The sequence below is a fragment of the Urocitellus parryii genome, chromosome 13, assembly GCF_045843805.1.
Source record: "Urocitellus parryii isolate mUroPar1 chromosome 13, mUroPar1.hap1, whole genome shotgun sequence".
NCBI lineage: Eukaryota > Metazoa > Chordata > Mammalia > Rodentia > Sciuridae > Urocitellus > Urocitellus parryii.
The window spans coordinates 45,349,447-45,364,915 of NC_135543.1; the positions used below are offsets into that span (position 1 = coordinate 45,349,447).

The window sequence follows — 15,469 nt, forward strand, 5'->3', positions numbered from 1 at the left end:
GGCCTAAAGGACTTTCTCAGGCCCCCAGCCCAGCCCTCTGTGTTAACCTTCTATTTTCACCCTTTTGGAATGCTGGGCTTAATTAGTTAGTGGTGTTTTATTTTGGTGGTTTTTCAAAAGTGAAAACAGTATCTAATAAACTCTGGCATGAACAAAAACAGCTTTAGATTGGGCTCTTCCAGGTTTTGTTCATTGCCTCATGCAAATTGCCAACTCCACAAGATCAATAATCCATATTTTATTATCTAATAAAGGCTGCCTGTAATTGAATTAGTTTATTCACTCCATCTGATTATCCCTGTTTTATTCACAAAGAGGAAAAAGAATACAAATTTACTTTTACTGATATATTACATCATTTGAATGTTGAAGAGCTTTCCGCACTAGAAAACAATTGTATAGGGATAATAGACTTCATTTAAATCTTCATTTAAATATTTGTTTATTCTAGGAATATTGTGACTCATGGCACACTGAATTTGGGGGCGATAACTTAAATTTTCATATCAGTCTGACCTCCAGCCAGCCTGGCCTGGGTCCCCTAGCACAGGTCTCCCTTCTGACTAGCAGTAAGAATCCCACTCCAAAATTCCGAAAGACAATTGGGATGAACAGTCTTTTAAAAAACCTTTGGAGAGATGCCCCTTTTACTCCCCCCAAGGCCACTTCCTCTTAACCATCCAGAGATTACCATTTTCAAGATTTTTGAACGCTTACTCTCTTCTCTTTGAAGCAGAATTTAGCACAGATTTGTACTTGGGTGATAAAAACACTGAACAGGAAAGGAACCATTCATTATTGGGATCTCTCAGGACTGTGATGTGTAGTCCAACTCGTGTGTGACACATACTTTCTCAGAGGCTTGGTGTTTTCACACAGGCTTCTGGATTTGTCTTTTCATAGCATTCTAAAAAAAAAAAAAAAGAAAAGAAAGAAAGAAAAAAAATGATTTTGAGAAATAAGCTGACAGTTCAGCATGAAATGATGTGTGTTCTGACACAGACTGCCTTGTAGCTTCAGAATCTAGCCTGAAGTTATTTTACTGTAGCACTTCCATGATTCTGATTCATGGCAGAAAAAAAAAAAAAGAAGTTTCCTTAAAAGTAGGTTTTAGGATATGCCAATAACTTTTCTCTAGCCCTGTACATAGATTCGAAAGATTGTTTCCACTTAACCTTTATTCTTGCTTGCTTTCTTGAATGCCAGAGTGAAGGGGGAAGTTTTTTCCGTTAGTTTTTCAACAAGTTATGTGAGCCTGAAATATATACCCAAGTAAATGGGAACTGTAATAGTGGGGTGTTCAGAACCAATCTCCTCTGCAGACCAGGAAAAGAACATTGAATAGCATTCATTTATGTACTGCCAGATGTATTTCTGCATGTGACGCGGCTTGCCCAACCGCTTTGAATGATTTTCAGTGTTATTAAGCAGACTCGCAAGAGCAACAGGCCTCATGACAGAAGTAAAGAGCCATGTGGCAGAAGTCCTTGGTGAAGGAAAGTTGCACGCAAACCACGTTGTTGGAGAGGCAGAAGCACCACAGTGCAGACTTTATTTTAGTATCTGTGCTAACAACTCTCTGGGAATATTTCTCTTCCTCTTGTCCAGCTCCTTCTGTGTTGTGGCTGGTTTGCATTTGTGTTTGAAGTGCCAGGCGGTTTAATGAAGTTATTCTTTTATAAATTTTGCAACACTGAAGCAAGCATGAGGGCTTTAAATTAGAATAAGTGCCACTTCTGTGTGGCAGGTTCCTTTGAGGACTGATTAGAATGAGGCCTCCCGTTGCCTGGCCCTTTTTGCCTGGCAGTGTTGCTGTGTGTACTTGTTTATGGCTCACCTTTGGATTTGCATGAGGATGCACCATGCCTGACGCCTGGACCTCTGCTAGTCAAAACTGTCTTTCTGCCAGGATCATGTTAAGTACTTCACTTTTAAGAGTTTGGGTGTTTTTTTTTATTATTATATTACTTTATTGTAATGAATTCAGATTAACTTGGAGTAGCAAATTATGTAAGGATGTGAGGATTATAGATTACTTTTGTCATTGCTATAACACTTCCTTGTGCAAAGGAATGAAAGAGCTGTCTCTCCCATAAGTGTACTAGGAGAGGCGAGGCATCTTTCCCACAGAGACCTAAGGCAAAGCAGAATAGGTGCCCAGAAGATAGGAGTAGAAGGGAAGTCTCACCTGTGGGTTTCTGCAGCAGGAAGGAGCTCTTCTTGGTGGAGCAAAGGACAGGATGGGGGTTGGGGAATCTTTAGGATGGGGGACCCTAAAGATTCTCAGAGGAAATGGTGGACAAGAGAGATCAAAAACACATCTCAAGACACCCTTCAACAGGGAATAAGAAGTACATGCAGCATTCCTGATTTTTTCTTTCCGTGTGTGTGTGAATTTGCTGGCAAATAGGGATGACTTCAGAGAGCCAGGAAAAAGGAAACTGTTAAAGAAAGGGACCTGAAATTGTCTACAGGACTCACAAACATTTTTCAGAAAAGCCAGCAAGGGAAATAGGCACCAAACCAAAGCATGAAGTTTTCTCTCCTTCAAAACCAGGATTTTGTAAAGTGGAAGACAAACCAAATAGAACCGGGCCTGTGAAGTATTTGCACTTTTTTAAAAAGACTTACTTGGAATTGAATACTTAGAATTGAAAACAAGGGCTTCTTCAAATTGCATTCCCCCATGTAGGAATGTGTCTGAAGGACAGGAAGGTCAGAAGTAAACACTAGGGACTTCACCTGTGGAATCCATGTGTCACTCAGTTCCGCCCTGCACAACACACTCATTTGCTCAGGCACGAAAATGCACATGGGCACACATGCACACACACTCTCAGGACGTGGCTCACACTTAACACAGTTTAATTATGTGAAATCAATGTTGTCCTTTGACTGTTTTATTTTTGTGCGTATTTACTAAAGGAAATCACTTGGCAGACAAGCATTGGGTTGCTTATGGTGGGGAAAGATGTTTTATGTTATTCTTAATGACTTATAACATGTTTGACTTGCTATAAGTTTACCTCCTAGAGTGGCAGAGTTTTCAATAAAAGGAATAATAATACACTACAAGAAAGTGGCACTTCTCTTGCTTTGTGCCCAAGTTTGATAAACTATTTTTCACAATTACTGGAATTCGGTTGAAGGGAATCCTTGTTCCTATGGAGTGGAAAAGCAGAGAGTCTTGGCTCTCTCCTTCTCCCTACAAAGGTTACCCTTTGAATATAAATTACAATGCCCCGTGCCTCTCCCATTCTAATCAGATGACCTTTTGAATCTGATGGGCCAGAGTTTAAATCCTAAGGCTGCCAGTCAGTTTTTAAATCAATGCCCCCGTTCCAACAGCTTCAGTACCTAACTAAATTTCAATGGATTTAAACACAGAAGCGCAGTAAGTGATGCAGGCAGAATCTTCCAGCTGATGGCAAAACATCCCCAACTTGACTGCAAGATCTTGGGTCACGGGATGTGATGATGGCTCATTTCATTAGATCCTCTTAAAAAAATTTTTTTTTTTCTAAGATTCAAAAATCTAAGAGAAAAGGGAGGAGCAGGAAATTTGTTCTTTTTAAGAGAACATTTCTGAGCAATTATCAATTTAAGCTCCCATTATTTGCCGCTAATTACTACACAAGGCTGTTAAATATTTAGCAGAAGTTTGTTTAATTGCGTTTGACTGGGAAAGGGAAGCCTGAATATGGCTTCAGAATCAAGAGCCAGTTGTGTGCACCCGAGAGCCTGGCAGAGAGGAAATTTGTATTCGCCCAAGATGAACACATTACAGCATCAGACAAGCCTTATTTTTTTTCCCTCTTCCTTCCACAGATTTATTTATCTTTAAGGTATCTAAAATTAGAGCACGAAGAAGGGGCACTGTTCATGGATGTAAAATTGGAAGGAGGTCATTCTTAACCTTGTTTACAGATGTTCTAGTTTAGAAAGCGCCAGTGTGATAAATTAAACATTACAGGGGAAAAAAATTAAAGCTTAGCAACAACTGGCACATGGACACATCTGTCTGTGAAGCACTGACTTAATCCCTGAATATCTTATTAGACAGTATTGCCTATCAAAGCCTTCTGTCCTACAGTATGCTGTGGTCCTGCAGTTCCAGAATCTGAGCAGAATATGCCCTGGCCTCTCTCACTTTTCCTTTTCTGTCTTTATATAGTTTGATTTAAATTTACTTTTGGCTTCGTGCAAGTGAACAAGTTGCTCAATTTATTGTCTTCTTTTCAAAATCAACTTTATATTTTTAATATATTTCCCAGTGGCCATTTTGCATTTTTTAGCTTGTTCTTCCAATTGGACACTTAAATTTTTTTTTCCCATACACGAGATAGTGCATATTATTGTCTGCTGCAAAGGGGGATATGTTCAAGCCTGTCCCATATGTAAAACAGTTAGGGGTCAGCTTGCAACTCAAATTTTATGACTGTTTATTCTCAGAAAATGGAATTGTTATAATGTTCACATTTCCCATATATGACCCAACAGTGCAATTTGTCCTCTTGAAGTGGGTGGACAAGTGGTTTGTTTTAGTTCGCTATTAATGTTTAATTGTCAAAATACTAGGCATTGTTCTGCATTTGCAGCTTGGGCATTGCATTATTCAAAAAAATTAGTCTTTACTCAGGCTCCTGAAGACTCATATTTGAATAGGGATCTGCTGATTTAACTGGGTGTTCTTGCTACATTGTAAATCATCATGTACTTTTCCAAATAGGATGAATATTGTATAAACAAAATTTTAAAAGCGAATGTGGCCCTTGCCAAACTGATTGCCCACCTCTCTGTAGAGACTCATGGATCTTGAGCCCCACCACACTGGATTCCTAAGAAGTCTTTGTCTTCTGCTGTCTGGGACTCTCAGTTTTACTCCTGTGTTTTGTTAGGGGACTGAGGATTGAACCCAGGAGCACTCTACCACTAAGCTACAATTTCATACTTTTTACATTTTTTGAAACAGGGACTCACTGAGTTGCCTGGGCTGGCCTCAAAGTTGATGAAGCTCCTGCCTCAGCCTCCCGAGCAGCTGGAATTACAGGCATGCACCCCCATGCCCTGTGTTTGCTCATGTTCTTTTCTCTATTCACTCCCTTCTTCCCTCCCCCATACCCCCTCCCCCAATCTCTCCAGCACCAAGCAGGGAAACTCCTCTGAGAGCCAAACTCACAGTTCCCAAAGAAGTTGAAGGGACTTTGGTCTGTGCCCATAGCTCCCTGTCTCTCCTGGGAGATGGTGAGGGCTGTAGTGGTGAGCACCCCTCATCTGTGCAGCTGACGCAGCTCAGAAACTAGAACACAGCCACCAGGGCCATTCAACAAGAAGACTTCATGCCTGAAGCTAACTCAGTTGCAGGACTAGCCAGAAGACTTTGAAAGTTGGCTCCAACTCTGGTCTATAAAATGAGATACTGCACCAGATGTTGCAAGGCCCCTCCCAACTCAGAAACCAAGTCTTAGCTTCTCTGCTGCATTACCACTGCAGTTGAACCTAGACCAACAAATTGAAGGTGGATGCTTCAGATAGAAATATCTAATTCTTTCAAAGTAGATATTTGTTTTCATATCCTAAATTCTAATTCCAGAATTTAATATTTGCATCATCCCTTTATACATTATTGAATTGCTGAATATTCCTGAAGTGACATTGGTTAATTGCCACTATAAGGTACCCTCTTCATTCACTAATGGTGTGTGGAATGACTAAGAATTTTGGTGATTGAGTGAACATTGCTGAAGAGATTCTGTTCCTCACACAACAGTGCCATTTATTGTGTATCTCAAAGAATCCTTTCCACCGTTTCTGGACAACTGCCCACTCTCACCCATGACTATGCTTAAAAACACCATGCAGTACAGTCCCATGTGCTGTATATATGTCCCTTTGCAATGCTTTTATTTTCTTAAGGTGGAGGAGATAACCTCATAGACTGAAGACTAAGCCACATACTCAAGTACCACAAGTTCAATGTATTTTCAACACAAAGAAAATTCAGAACAATTGTGTGTCTTCCCCAGCCCCACCTGTTCTTGTGTCTGACTTCCTACTTAATGTTATCTTGGAAAACTTGTCGGTGACAAGACAGGCCAATGGCAAAACCTCCTAGTTAGAGCTACTCAACTTCCTGCACAGACCCGCCTTTCTCTTTCCTGCTTAGACCAGTCATCCCTGTAGATACTTCAGATTCCTTGAATGCAAAACTTTCCTCATGGCCAAGCTGTCATTCATTCGTTCATAAATGGTTTTCACACAGTATAATAAGGCAGTGGTTCAAAAGTGAGAGTGATGATTTTTTTCCCCATCAGATGATATGTGACATTATCTAGGGACATTAACGGTTGCCACAGGTATGGAAGTGCATGTTGTAGAGGCCTGGGAGGCTGTCAAGCATCCCACTGTGCCCAGGACAGGACCCCCTCACCCCCCCACCCTGAACCAATAATTGTCCAGCCCCAAATGTCAGTAGTGCTAGGGTGGGAAACCCTGCTGTTAGGCCCACTCTGCAGCCTTCTTCCCTCTCATTGCAGACTCATCTCTAAAACCCACCACATAAATGGCTTGTATTTTGTGTAATGACTGGAAACGGTTATTGGATTGTCTAATGGGTTGCTTTGGTTGAGATAGAAGAACTTTATGCTATGGGTACATGGTCAAGGCTCCTGAATGAACAGAGGAACATGCCAATGCCCACCTACTGCAAGATTATCTCAGATCACCTTTTCTGGGCTTATTAATAAGTGTCCAGAGAACAAAAACAACAAAAATGTCCTTTGGTGAGGTTTATTAGAATAAGAAGTCATTTCCTCTGGGAGATGTGATGGAAATTTCATTGCCAGAATCATTTAAAACTGCCCCGAAGTATAAACTTCACAGGAGAATTCTGTTTTTGCAGAGGGACAAACTAAACAACCTAATTGTCCTTTTCTGTCTTTAGTATCTTGTATTTTTTTGATCACTTCTGATGATGCCATTTCACCTTTTGCTTTAATATAGCTTAGTGTCACCCAGAAAATGCTTTGAGATGTCAGCCCAAGCCCATACGAACTGTTAAATGTCAAAAGAAAATGCATCAGTGTCTCTGTAAGTTCATGGTGATGACATTACCATATGAAAAAATAAAGAGGAAAATTCTGTCAGTGCAAACACAATCGTAAATGCAACATTCATGGCATTAAGGAGAGGGGCAAAAGCCTATCATGACAGACAGTTTCAGAAATGCCACTGCTATGTCATAATAAAAGAATAGAAAACTCATTCTAGTAAATTCTTCAAATGTAAAAATCATGAATTGACTTTCCTGAATATGGGAAATATGCTATGTGTCAGGACTTTTTTTTTTTTATTCTCAACCCACTTTGGGGAAAAGGTATTTATCTTTTAAAGAATATCCATTGAACTATAACATGTCTCACAAAAATGTTCATGTCCATGTATGCATTCATGATGCTTACCAGGTAAGGCCTATGAAAACACAATTACCCAAAATTTCTTCAGCCAGAGGCATATAGTTTGTGGACAGTGGAAACTTTGGGATGGCCAAATTGGGGATAAATGGAACTCCGGGTAATTTAGGTCTTCCATGTAATTTTTAGAACTAATGGTACTTCCAGTGCCATAGTGATTCCCTTTTAACTAATTTTAAATTATGAGTACTTTTGTAATTGTATAGACTTTGAAAATGTTAATTTATTAACATTCACATCCTGTTGACCTTATTAAGATGCTTAAAGGCCACCCTTTGCCTTTTGTGACTATTTTTTTCCCTAATATACAGGGGAAATAACTCAGTATCCTGTCATCATTAGCTGTATACACTTTTAAAACTATTTTACTAGCGGAAGAAGTTGGGAATGAAAAAGAGAGAGAGTAGAAATGTAAAAATCTTGATTAGAAAGTATAATTTAATAGAACATGTATTGAACCAAATGTATTGATTAATGTACAAGATATAGTACTTATATTGATTCAAACCAGAGATTTAGTACTAAAAGCTCTAAGCCAAAAAGCTGTTGCAGATTGCTACAAAAGTCAGTTTAATGCTGTCCTTGAGAATGCCTCCACAAAGAAATTCTTCTAATGTTTGAGGACTAGGTAGAATGCGGTATATGTCAGTCTGATCCCGGAGGGTTTTATTTTGTACTCTAATAGCTGTTACGAGCCTACATTATATCCAAGGAGTAATTTTCCTTAGGGGTGCCCGGCTCGCTTTGTGTCAATATTCTAGCATTTTAAGTCACGTACAGTATATGCTTCTGGGAACAGGGAAGGAGCCAGCCAGACTCATAATGGTCTGCATTCATTAATAAAGGCAGCAGCTTCTGTCCCTCCATTGCCCACTACAGGGATGCCTCTTTGGCCTTCAGGGATCCGTACAGACACATTTAAAGAAAGCTTTATTTTGAGTGGGCAGAAGATGAAATGTAGGACTTGCAGGCATTTCCTAAGTCAGCTATATGCCCGAGCACAAGGGTGACCTTACTGGGTCAAAGAAGAATGCAGGTCAAAAGACTTATTATCCAGCCTGTTGGAAACCAATTGCTTTTGTTTAAAAAAAAATAAAATAAAAAATGAAGGGGAAAAGAAGCAGTAGTGCTTAAAGGTTGATGGTAATGTAGAAATTCTGTTTGCAGCCTGTAAACTACATAACCGTATGTGAACTGGAATATGCCTCTCCAAAAATAAGAGCATACTGATTATCCTCCGTGTTTACAGATAAAGGTCCAACCCAAGTGATAAAAGGAAGGGTAATATAATTAGTTAATCAGTGATGATTGATTACGGATGTTTGTGTTCTTCAACTAAAGAAAAAACAACAGGCTGCCACAGTGCTGTCACCATCTGTTGAAAGAAACAGCCACATTTAATCTTTATATTTCTTCCCGCCTTTCATTGTTTCTGAGCCACAGTTGCCTACTATTTCATCTGGTTCGAAAACATCTCATTTAAATTGAATATAACTGCAGTTTAAATTAGAGATTCTAATGGCATAGTGAATTAGTGGAAAGCTTGTATGTGTTTTTTTTTTTTTCATTCCTTTTTAAAATAGCATGCTGGCTCTTTTTCCTAGTTTTAAAAGCTTGTCAGAATTTGTCTGAAACAAAAGCCTATAAATAGACAAGTCATGGTAAAAAATGATTAACATCTTTGAATCAACAGATTTCACAAAACTCCCATTCAAATGCTGTTTTTATTTTTATTACCACTGCCACTTAACATTTTGACGATGCCAAGAGAGGGTTACAAAGCACAGACGAGACGTGGTCTCTGCCAAAGAATTGGAAAAAGTCAGAGCAATCTGTGGGCACAACTTTTGGGGGTGGAAATTTAATTTTCTCAATCCTGGGAAGGTAGATTCCCTCCCCTCCCCCGCCCCACCCTGGCTTTCCTCCAGAGCTTAACTTCATCACTGTTGTAGGTACAAAAATTCAAATTCACATCAAGATGGCAGGAAAACAGGAGCAGATCAAGATTGCAAGGTGAACAGTTTCAGAGGATCGTGGGGTTTTATTTTTATTTAAAAATATTTTTCTTGGCTTGCATATAAAATAGGATTAAACCGTTTGACCAGCAAATGTGGTCAGCTCTCAGAGAGGAGGAGGCTGAATTAATCATTTGTTAGAATGCCAAGCCCAAGATGAGAATTCCAGTCTTATAAAATGGAAGGCATCTCATATTTTAAAAAGAAATACATGGTGCTAGGAGGGAATTTTTAATACCCTCATCTGTTTTTTTAGCTTCCTAAGTTTAATTTCACATTTACAGCGGGAAAAAAAAAGAGCACACTCCTTCCAAATGGGGCCCTTTACCATAAAGAGTGTCTTTGAAACCTTGCTATTAAGGTATCATACCTAGATGGATCTTCTTTTAAGCTTTAAGGTGTGTTGTGGATTTGATTTTTTTTTCCTTTAAACACGAACCCCCCTCGTGTAAAACAACTGTTCATAACTGGGATTAATGGTTTGCAATTTTCAGTTACTTAGACATGGGGTCTCCAGGAGATGGCTTTTTGCAGAGTAGAATATGGCTCTCTGTGGGATTACAGAAGTTTCCTTCTCTTGCACTTCCTTCTCTGTCATCACCCCCCACCTCCACCAATGTTGCACTGATGTTCTTCTCGATTATGTAAAACACTTTCCCTTCATTGGAACAGATATTTTTTCTCATAACCTGTCATTGCATTAAAGTACTTTGGGGACTGTGAATTGCTGTGTAAAATTGGTGAGATTACCCACTGCTTTGTTCTAGTGGAGTGGTTTCCTCCAGACCTAAAGCTAAAACTCCTACACAGTGAAGGCTGCTTGAGGAAGGCCTGGCAGCAGGTTTCCCACTTTGCTTGTGCACATTTGTGTCCTCAGTGTCTCAGGACTGGCTCTGCGGTATGGTCGGTAGCCAGGGCAAGTGCAGGCCATGCCTCAGGAGCCTGCCCTTTCAGCTCGGTGCTTCTGTTGCCTATATTTTGTCTTTCGACTTGCTTCTTAGCCCCTTTTCTAAATAAATGATGTCTGTGATTTTTTTTTCCCCAAAACACAAAATCACTGATCACTCTCATGAAGCAACTGGTTTGTCTTCCAAGAGGATCTCCAGTCATGTCTTGAGACTGTGACCTGGCATCTGTTCTTTGCCACACCTACAAGCCAGTTGGATAAACTGTGTGGCTGAGACATGCCATTCCTCCTTCAGAGAGTGAAAGGAGACTTTACATATGTTTAAATGACTTGGAATAACACATGGGTCGGGGGGACAGCAGAAACATCCCCAGGGACTCTCAAAGGCAATGAGGGCCAGCCCTTGAGGGAGGATGGAGCAAAGTCATCTGGGATTTTTTGCCTCCCAAACACAAATATGCCCGTTTCCAAAGAACCTCTGGGAATGTGCCTTCTTCCCACCATGATAATCACTTTTTGGGTGGACAGCCAGTACTGCAGAGACCTGTTGTGGCCCTCAATTGGGCTGGAGCAAAGGAAAATGAGACCAAGGGACCTCAGTGTTGTGCAGGCATCTCCACACCAACAGGACTCCTGTCTATCACTTTTCATGCCACTTTCTCATTTTTATGTTACTTATATCAGGGATCTTTACTTTTGTATAAGCTTATATTTCACATGCCCTACTCTTGTCCTTCCCAAAATGATTTGCATTCTTATCTCTTACATGCAAAGCATAACTCCTTCATAGAAGAGACTTCAATCTGTTGTAGTAAGTGATGTATATGTATATATTCGCTCAGTTCTTTGCACCTCTGAAGAGACCCTTATGGCTTGGGTTTAGGATGAAAGTCCTGATCTAAGACTCAACTATTGCCAACTCTTATGGACAATTTATTTAAAGCACATGATTTGCAATATCTCAACATAGGCACATGAAAAAAACACTGAAGAAGTTCCAATGTGTCATCCTTTATTAGAGTCCTTTTAAAAAATGGAGCATTCTGTAAACACTTCATTCAAAAATACCTGATTAATATATATATATATATATACCCACATGTATATATAACATATATATACACATATGTGTTTATATTTATATATACAAAGATGTAAATGTTTAGTGCTGCATTAAAATTAGAAACAATGCCAATGTCTATTATAGGAAATAGGGAAAAATACAAAGAATGAATTTTATCCACTTTAATAGATTTCAATATAAAAATGATGTTTTATTAAATCGATTTCTTTTTTACATTGATTATGGTCAAATTCTAAAAATCACCCATAATTCTGTCAGTATGTCATCATTTAGATAACTAGTGCCATAGTTTCTGATACTTTTTTATTTTTTGTAATTTTTTTTAAATTAAAAACCTTTCTGTAGGATTATAAGATGTTGGGATAGCAAAAGCTCTGAGAAATATAAGAGTGTGTTTTGAGTATTTAAATTTTTTATTGTTTATAAACTTCTGATCATAATTGCTTTGATTTTTAAGGAAATAGGACTATTTGCTCTCATCAGTATTTTGAGTATGTCTTGTGAAAAATACTTTTCAGACATATTTGAAATCAATACTGAGGTAAAAGAGCCTGCACTAAAGTAGTTTACTGCCAAATGTATTTCCAGGCCAGTATTAGTTAATCAAAGCAGGTACATTTTAAATAAGAAAAAAATAAAATGAAGTTTCCTCATCAGTAGTGATATTCCTTGTCACTTTTTTTCTTATTCTTTTTTTTTCTCCAGCCCCACTGAGGGCCATGACAGGGTCCCCACAGACAGTCCTAACTGTCCACTATTGACAGTGATTCTCACTGCGGGAAGGGAGCATATTCCCGTTATCAATCTCCTTCAGAAATAAGTTAATTCTGAAACAGGGGAAGGAAGAGGTGGACAAACTCCAGCCACTAACCCTCAGTCACTCAGCCTGCGTTTTCTGAGCAGCAGGCCGTTGGCTGGTTGTAGTCAGGGGTTTGACAAGATCTTGAAGACAAAGCCTTCTGCTTCAAATTATGCCAGCAGCTCCTCTCCACCTGAAAGACCAAGACTGAACGCCTTAGTAAGTTTTATAAGGTTCTTCATCATCTTTCCTCAAACTAACCTCCATCTTCATTTCCCTTAAGTATTCTTGATTGAGAACATTCTAGAAGACTTCAGTCAACCTGAGCGAGCTGCAGGGCCCCCCACACACACCTGCATGTTCTTGCTTCATTACTTTTCCTCGTGTGGGTCCTTCAGCCTGGAGAGTCCTCTCTGCATCCCTGTCTCATGTTTGCAGCCTCAATGACAATGTCAGTGTGCTGTCCCTATTGCAAGGCCTTCCCCAGCGACTAGGCCAGATCAGGTGGAGCCAGGATTTGCCTTCATTCCTTTCTAAAATACTCCTTGCCATATTGCTTGACCACAGTGTGCCCACCACTTCCTTCTTTGAGCCCTTTGAAAGCATGATGGCAGGGACTAGATCTCTCTCTTCTTTGCCTTGTCACTCAACTGGCTAGATCTTCTTTATTGAGCACTGGGTGCTGTGGGCTGTGCCAGGTAAGCATTGCACAGATGCTTATGAAGGGTGAACAAACCTCAGAATTACTGACAAAGGCCAAGACCCAGGTCTACAAATGGCTGTGAGACAAGACCTAAGATGGGTGCAACATAAAGGGCAGTAGAAAATCAGAGAAGGGAGAGAGGAATTCCAAGCTGGATGGATGAGGATGGAAGTGTTTGTATTCTAAGCTCAGCTTCAAAGTTCCGATCAGAAGGGGTGAGGAGAGTGTGTACAATGTGAACAATAGGAGAATATGACCAGGAAAAGTCAGAGGGACCGGGAGAAGTCTGACCATCTCCAGGCTTAGACCCCAGATGAATTCCCATAGGCCTATGGCGTCCTCCATGCAGGAGGGGTCTCTCCTACTGGCCTGCTTGCATTTGGAGCCTGCTTGCCTATTTTTCAACCTCCTGGCTTGGATGTTGGCCCAGGTGTTCCAGGTGCTTTCTCACAATTTGGAAAGAGCTTGTTCACTCAGAAAGGGGACATGCTAGTGTGGGTGGAGAAGAGAGGAACAAACTACAGCACAAAGGAACAATAGCATCTGGGGACCAGGAAGTCACAGCAGGCTGCTGAGATATGCTCCTGAACCATGAGGTGGCTACAGTTCCCAGAACACCCTCAGGAGAGGGGCTGGATACACTTCCCCCTGTCCATCATTGGCTAGGTATCGTCTGCCTTCTAGGATGTCCATATTCAGAGACAGATGAGCCCCTGCTGTCAAGATGCTCATCATCTGAGAGGTTAGAACCCAAGCATATTAATAGGAATAATGCAAAGCTACCAAAAACTGTTTAAATGGTGCTACTCTAGTCTTTGAAAAGTGGACCATGGCTTGATAAGTGGAGATGGTGGAACGTGGGAGAGTATTCTGGGAAGGCATAGCAGAGGCAGAGAAAAGGGAAAGTGCCACCAAAATCTCCCTTTCTAGGCTGCTGGCCCTGACTCTTCCTCCCAGTACTCTCAGGCGACAGCTTCCCTGCACCTGGCCACCCCAGGCAGGCTCAGGAGTTGCCTGGTTTGAGCCTCCCTGTGGACAGTGAGGAGGTAATGCCCCAGGAACACCTAAGCAAATCCGTTGGCACTTATCTATGCTTGCTCTGATGAAAACAAAATCACTCAAGTTTTTTTTCCCCCTCTCTTTCTTTTTCTTTTTTCTTTTTTTTTTTTTTTTTTTTACAGAATCATACGATGACCCAACACAGCAGTTAGTGCAAGTACAGTCTCTCAAGGAGAATTACTTTTGTGGCACAAAAAGGGAACATGTTTTACTCTTTGCACGAAACTTTCATTGTTAATGTATATTATTCAGAACATTGTATTGTACCATAAAACTTGTATTATCAAAACTGTTGGATGTTCATGTGTTTGAACTTTTGAGCACCGGATAGACTCCTTGTATATAAAGTGTTGCACATGTATTATGTCGTCTGATACTAAAATGGTCTTATAAAGACAAGTGGACTTGGGCCCTATTCAGGCAAGATTAAAAAAAAAAAAAAAAGTGAACAAGATGGCTTAAGAGAAAGTATTTTCAAGGAAGACAGATTAAAAACAACTGTTACACATGGAACTATGGTTGGACTTCCTTTTATTTACACTTAAGCCTAGAATTTCTCTTTTGGTATATCAACAGTTAAAATCCAAGACTATTTTTTATTGCTGAAGATTCTTGCAAACCATGAAGAGATGTTCTCACAGAACAGAACCCCAAGCTGGATACGGCCCGTATATATATTTGTAAGCCTTGCGATGTGACAGGTAGCATCACTATATATGCAATAGTTGTTATGTAGACTGTCAAAAGAATTTTTTTTTTCCTGGATACATTTGAAGCTTTGAGTGTTCAAGGTTTTCCTTAATGATTCACACAGCCAAATTCTTGAATCAGTTGAACTAACCTGTATGTTACTGTTATTAATGTTTACTCTGCGGTCTGAACCTGGAGATTACTGGAATTGTTTTCCAAGAGGAAATAAATTCAGTTTACCATTAGGTATGAGTGTATTTGTGTGTTTTCTTTTTCTAGTTACTCTATCATTTTTAAAAAAAAAAAAATCTAATTGCCTGCACCCTTGGATATGAAATCTGCTCTTGAGCATATCCCAGGCATAACCTCAATCATATTTAACCTTTTCACACTGGGCCAAATGCATCTGGGAGGATATTCATCATACTGCACGGGGAAGGAATCAGACCCAGTCTACTTCCACTCTCTTAGATACTAACAGGTCACGATGTACTTGAGGATTCTGACATCACAGATGGATGTGATGGCTGTTTTCTGCATAATTTGCAGCCCAATTCATGTCATGCTGTGCAAATCTGAACTCAAAGTAGATGGCTGCAATTTGAGAGGCAGTTTGGCTTATGTGTACTTAAGAAGCAGCATTGTTCAGAAGACAAAGCACAGAGCAGGGAGTCAGATGGCTGTTAGTTCTGGTTCTGGCACTGATCCCAATGGGGTCTTCTCCAAATTGCTTCACCTCC

At 40.0% G+C, this 15,469-nt stretch overlaps 1 protein-coding gene across 1 annotated transcript in view; it reads left to right on the top strand.

Annotated features, from left to right (window-relative positions):
- Positions 1 to 14,926, top strand: part of Znf521 (zinc finger protein 521) — a 270,296-nt gene extending 255,370 nt beyond the window's left edge. The window contains exon 8 of the mRNA XM_026388051.2: positions 14,162 to 14,926. Within this exon, the coding sequence (XP_026243836.1) occupies positions 14,162 to 14,191 (30 nt within the window). The 3' untranslated portion in view covers positions 14,192 to 14,926. The remainder of the gene's footprint in view (positions 1 to 14,161) is intronic.
- The last annotated feature ends 543 nt before the right edge of the window (positions 14,927 to 15,469 follow it).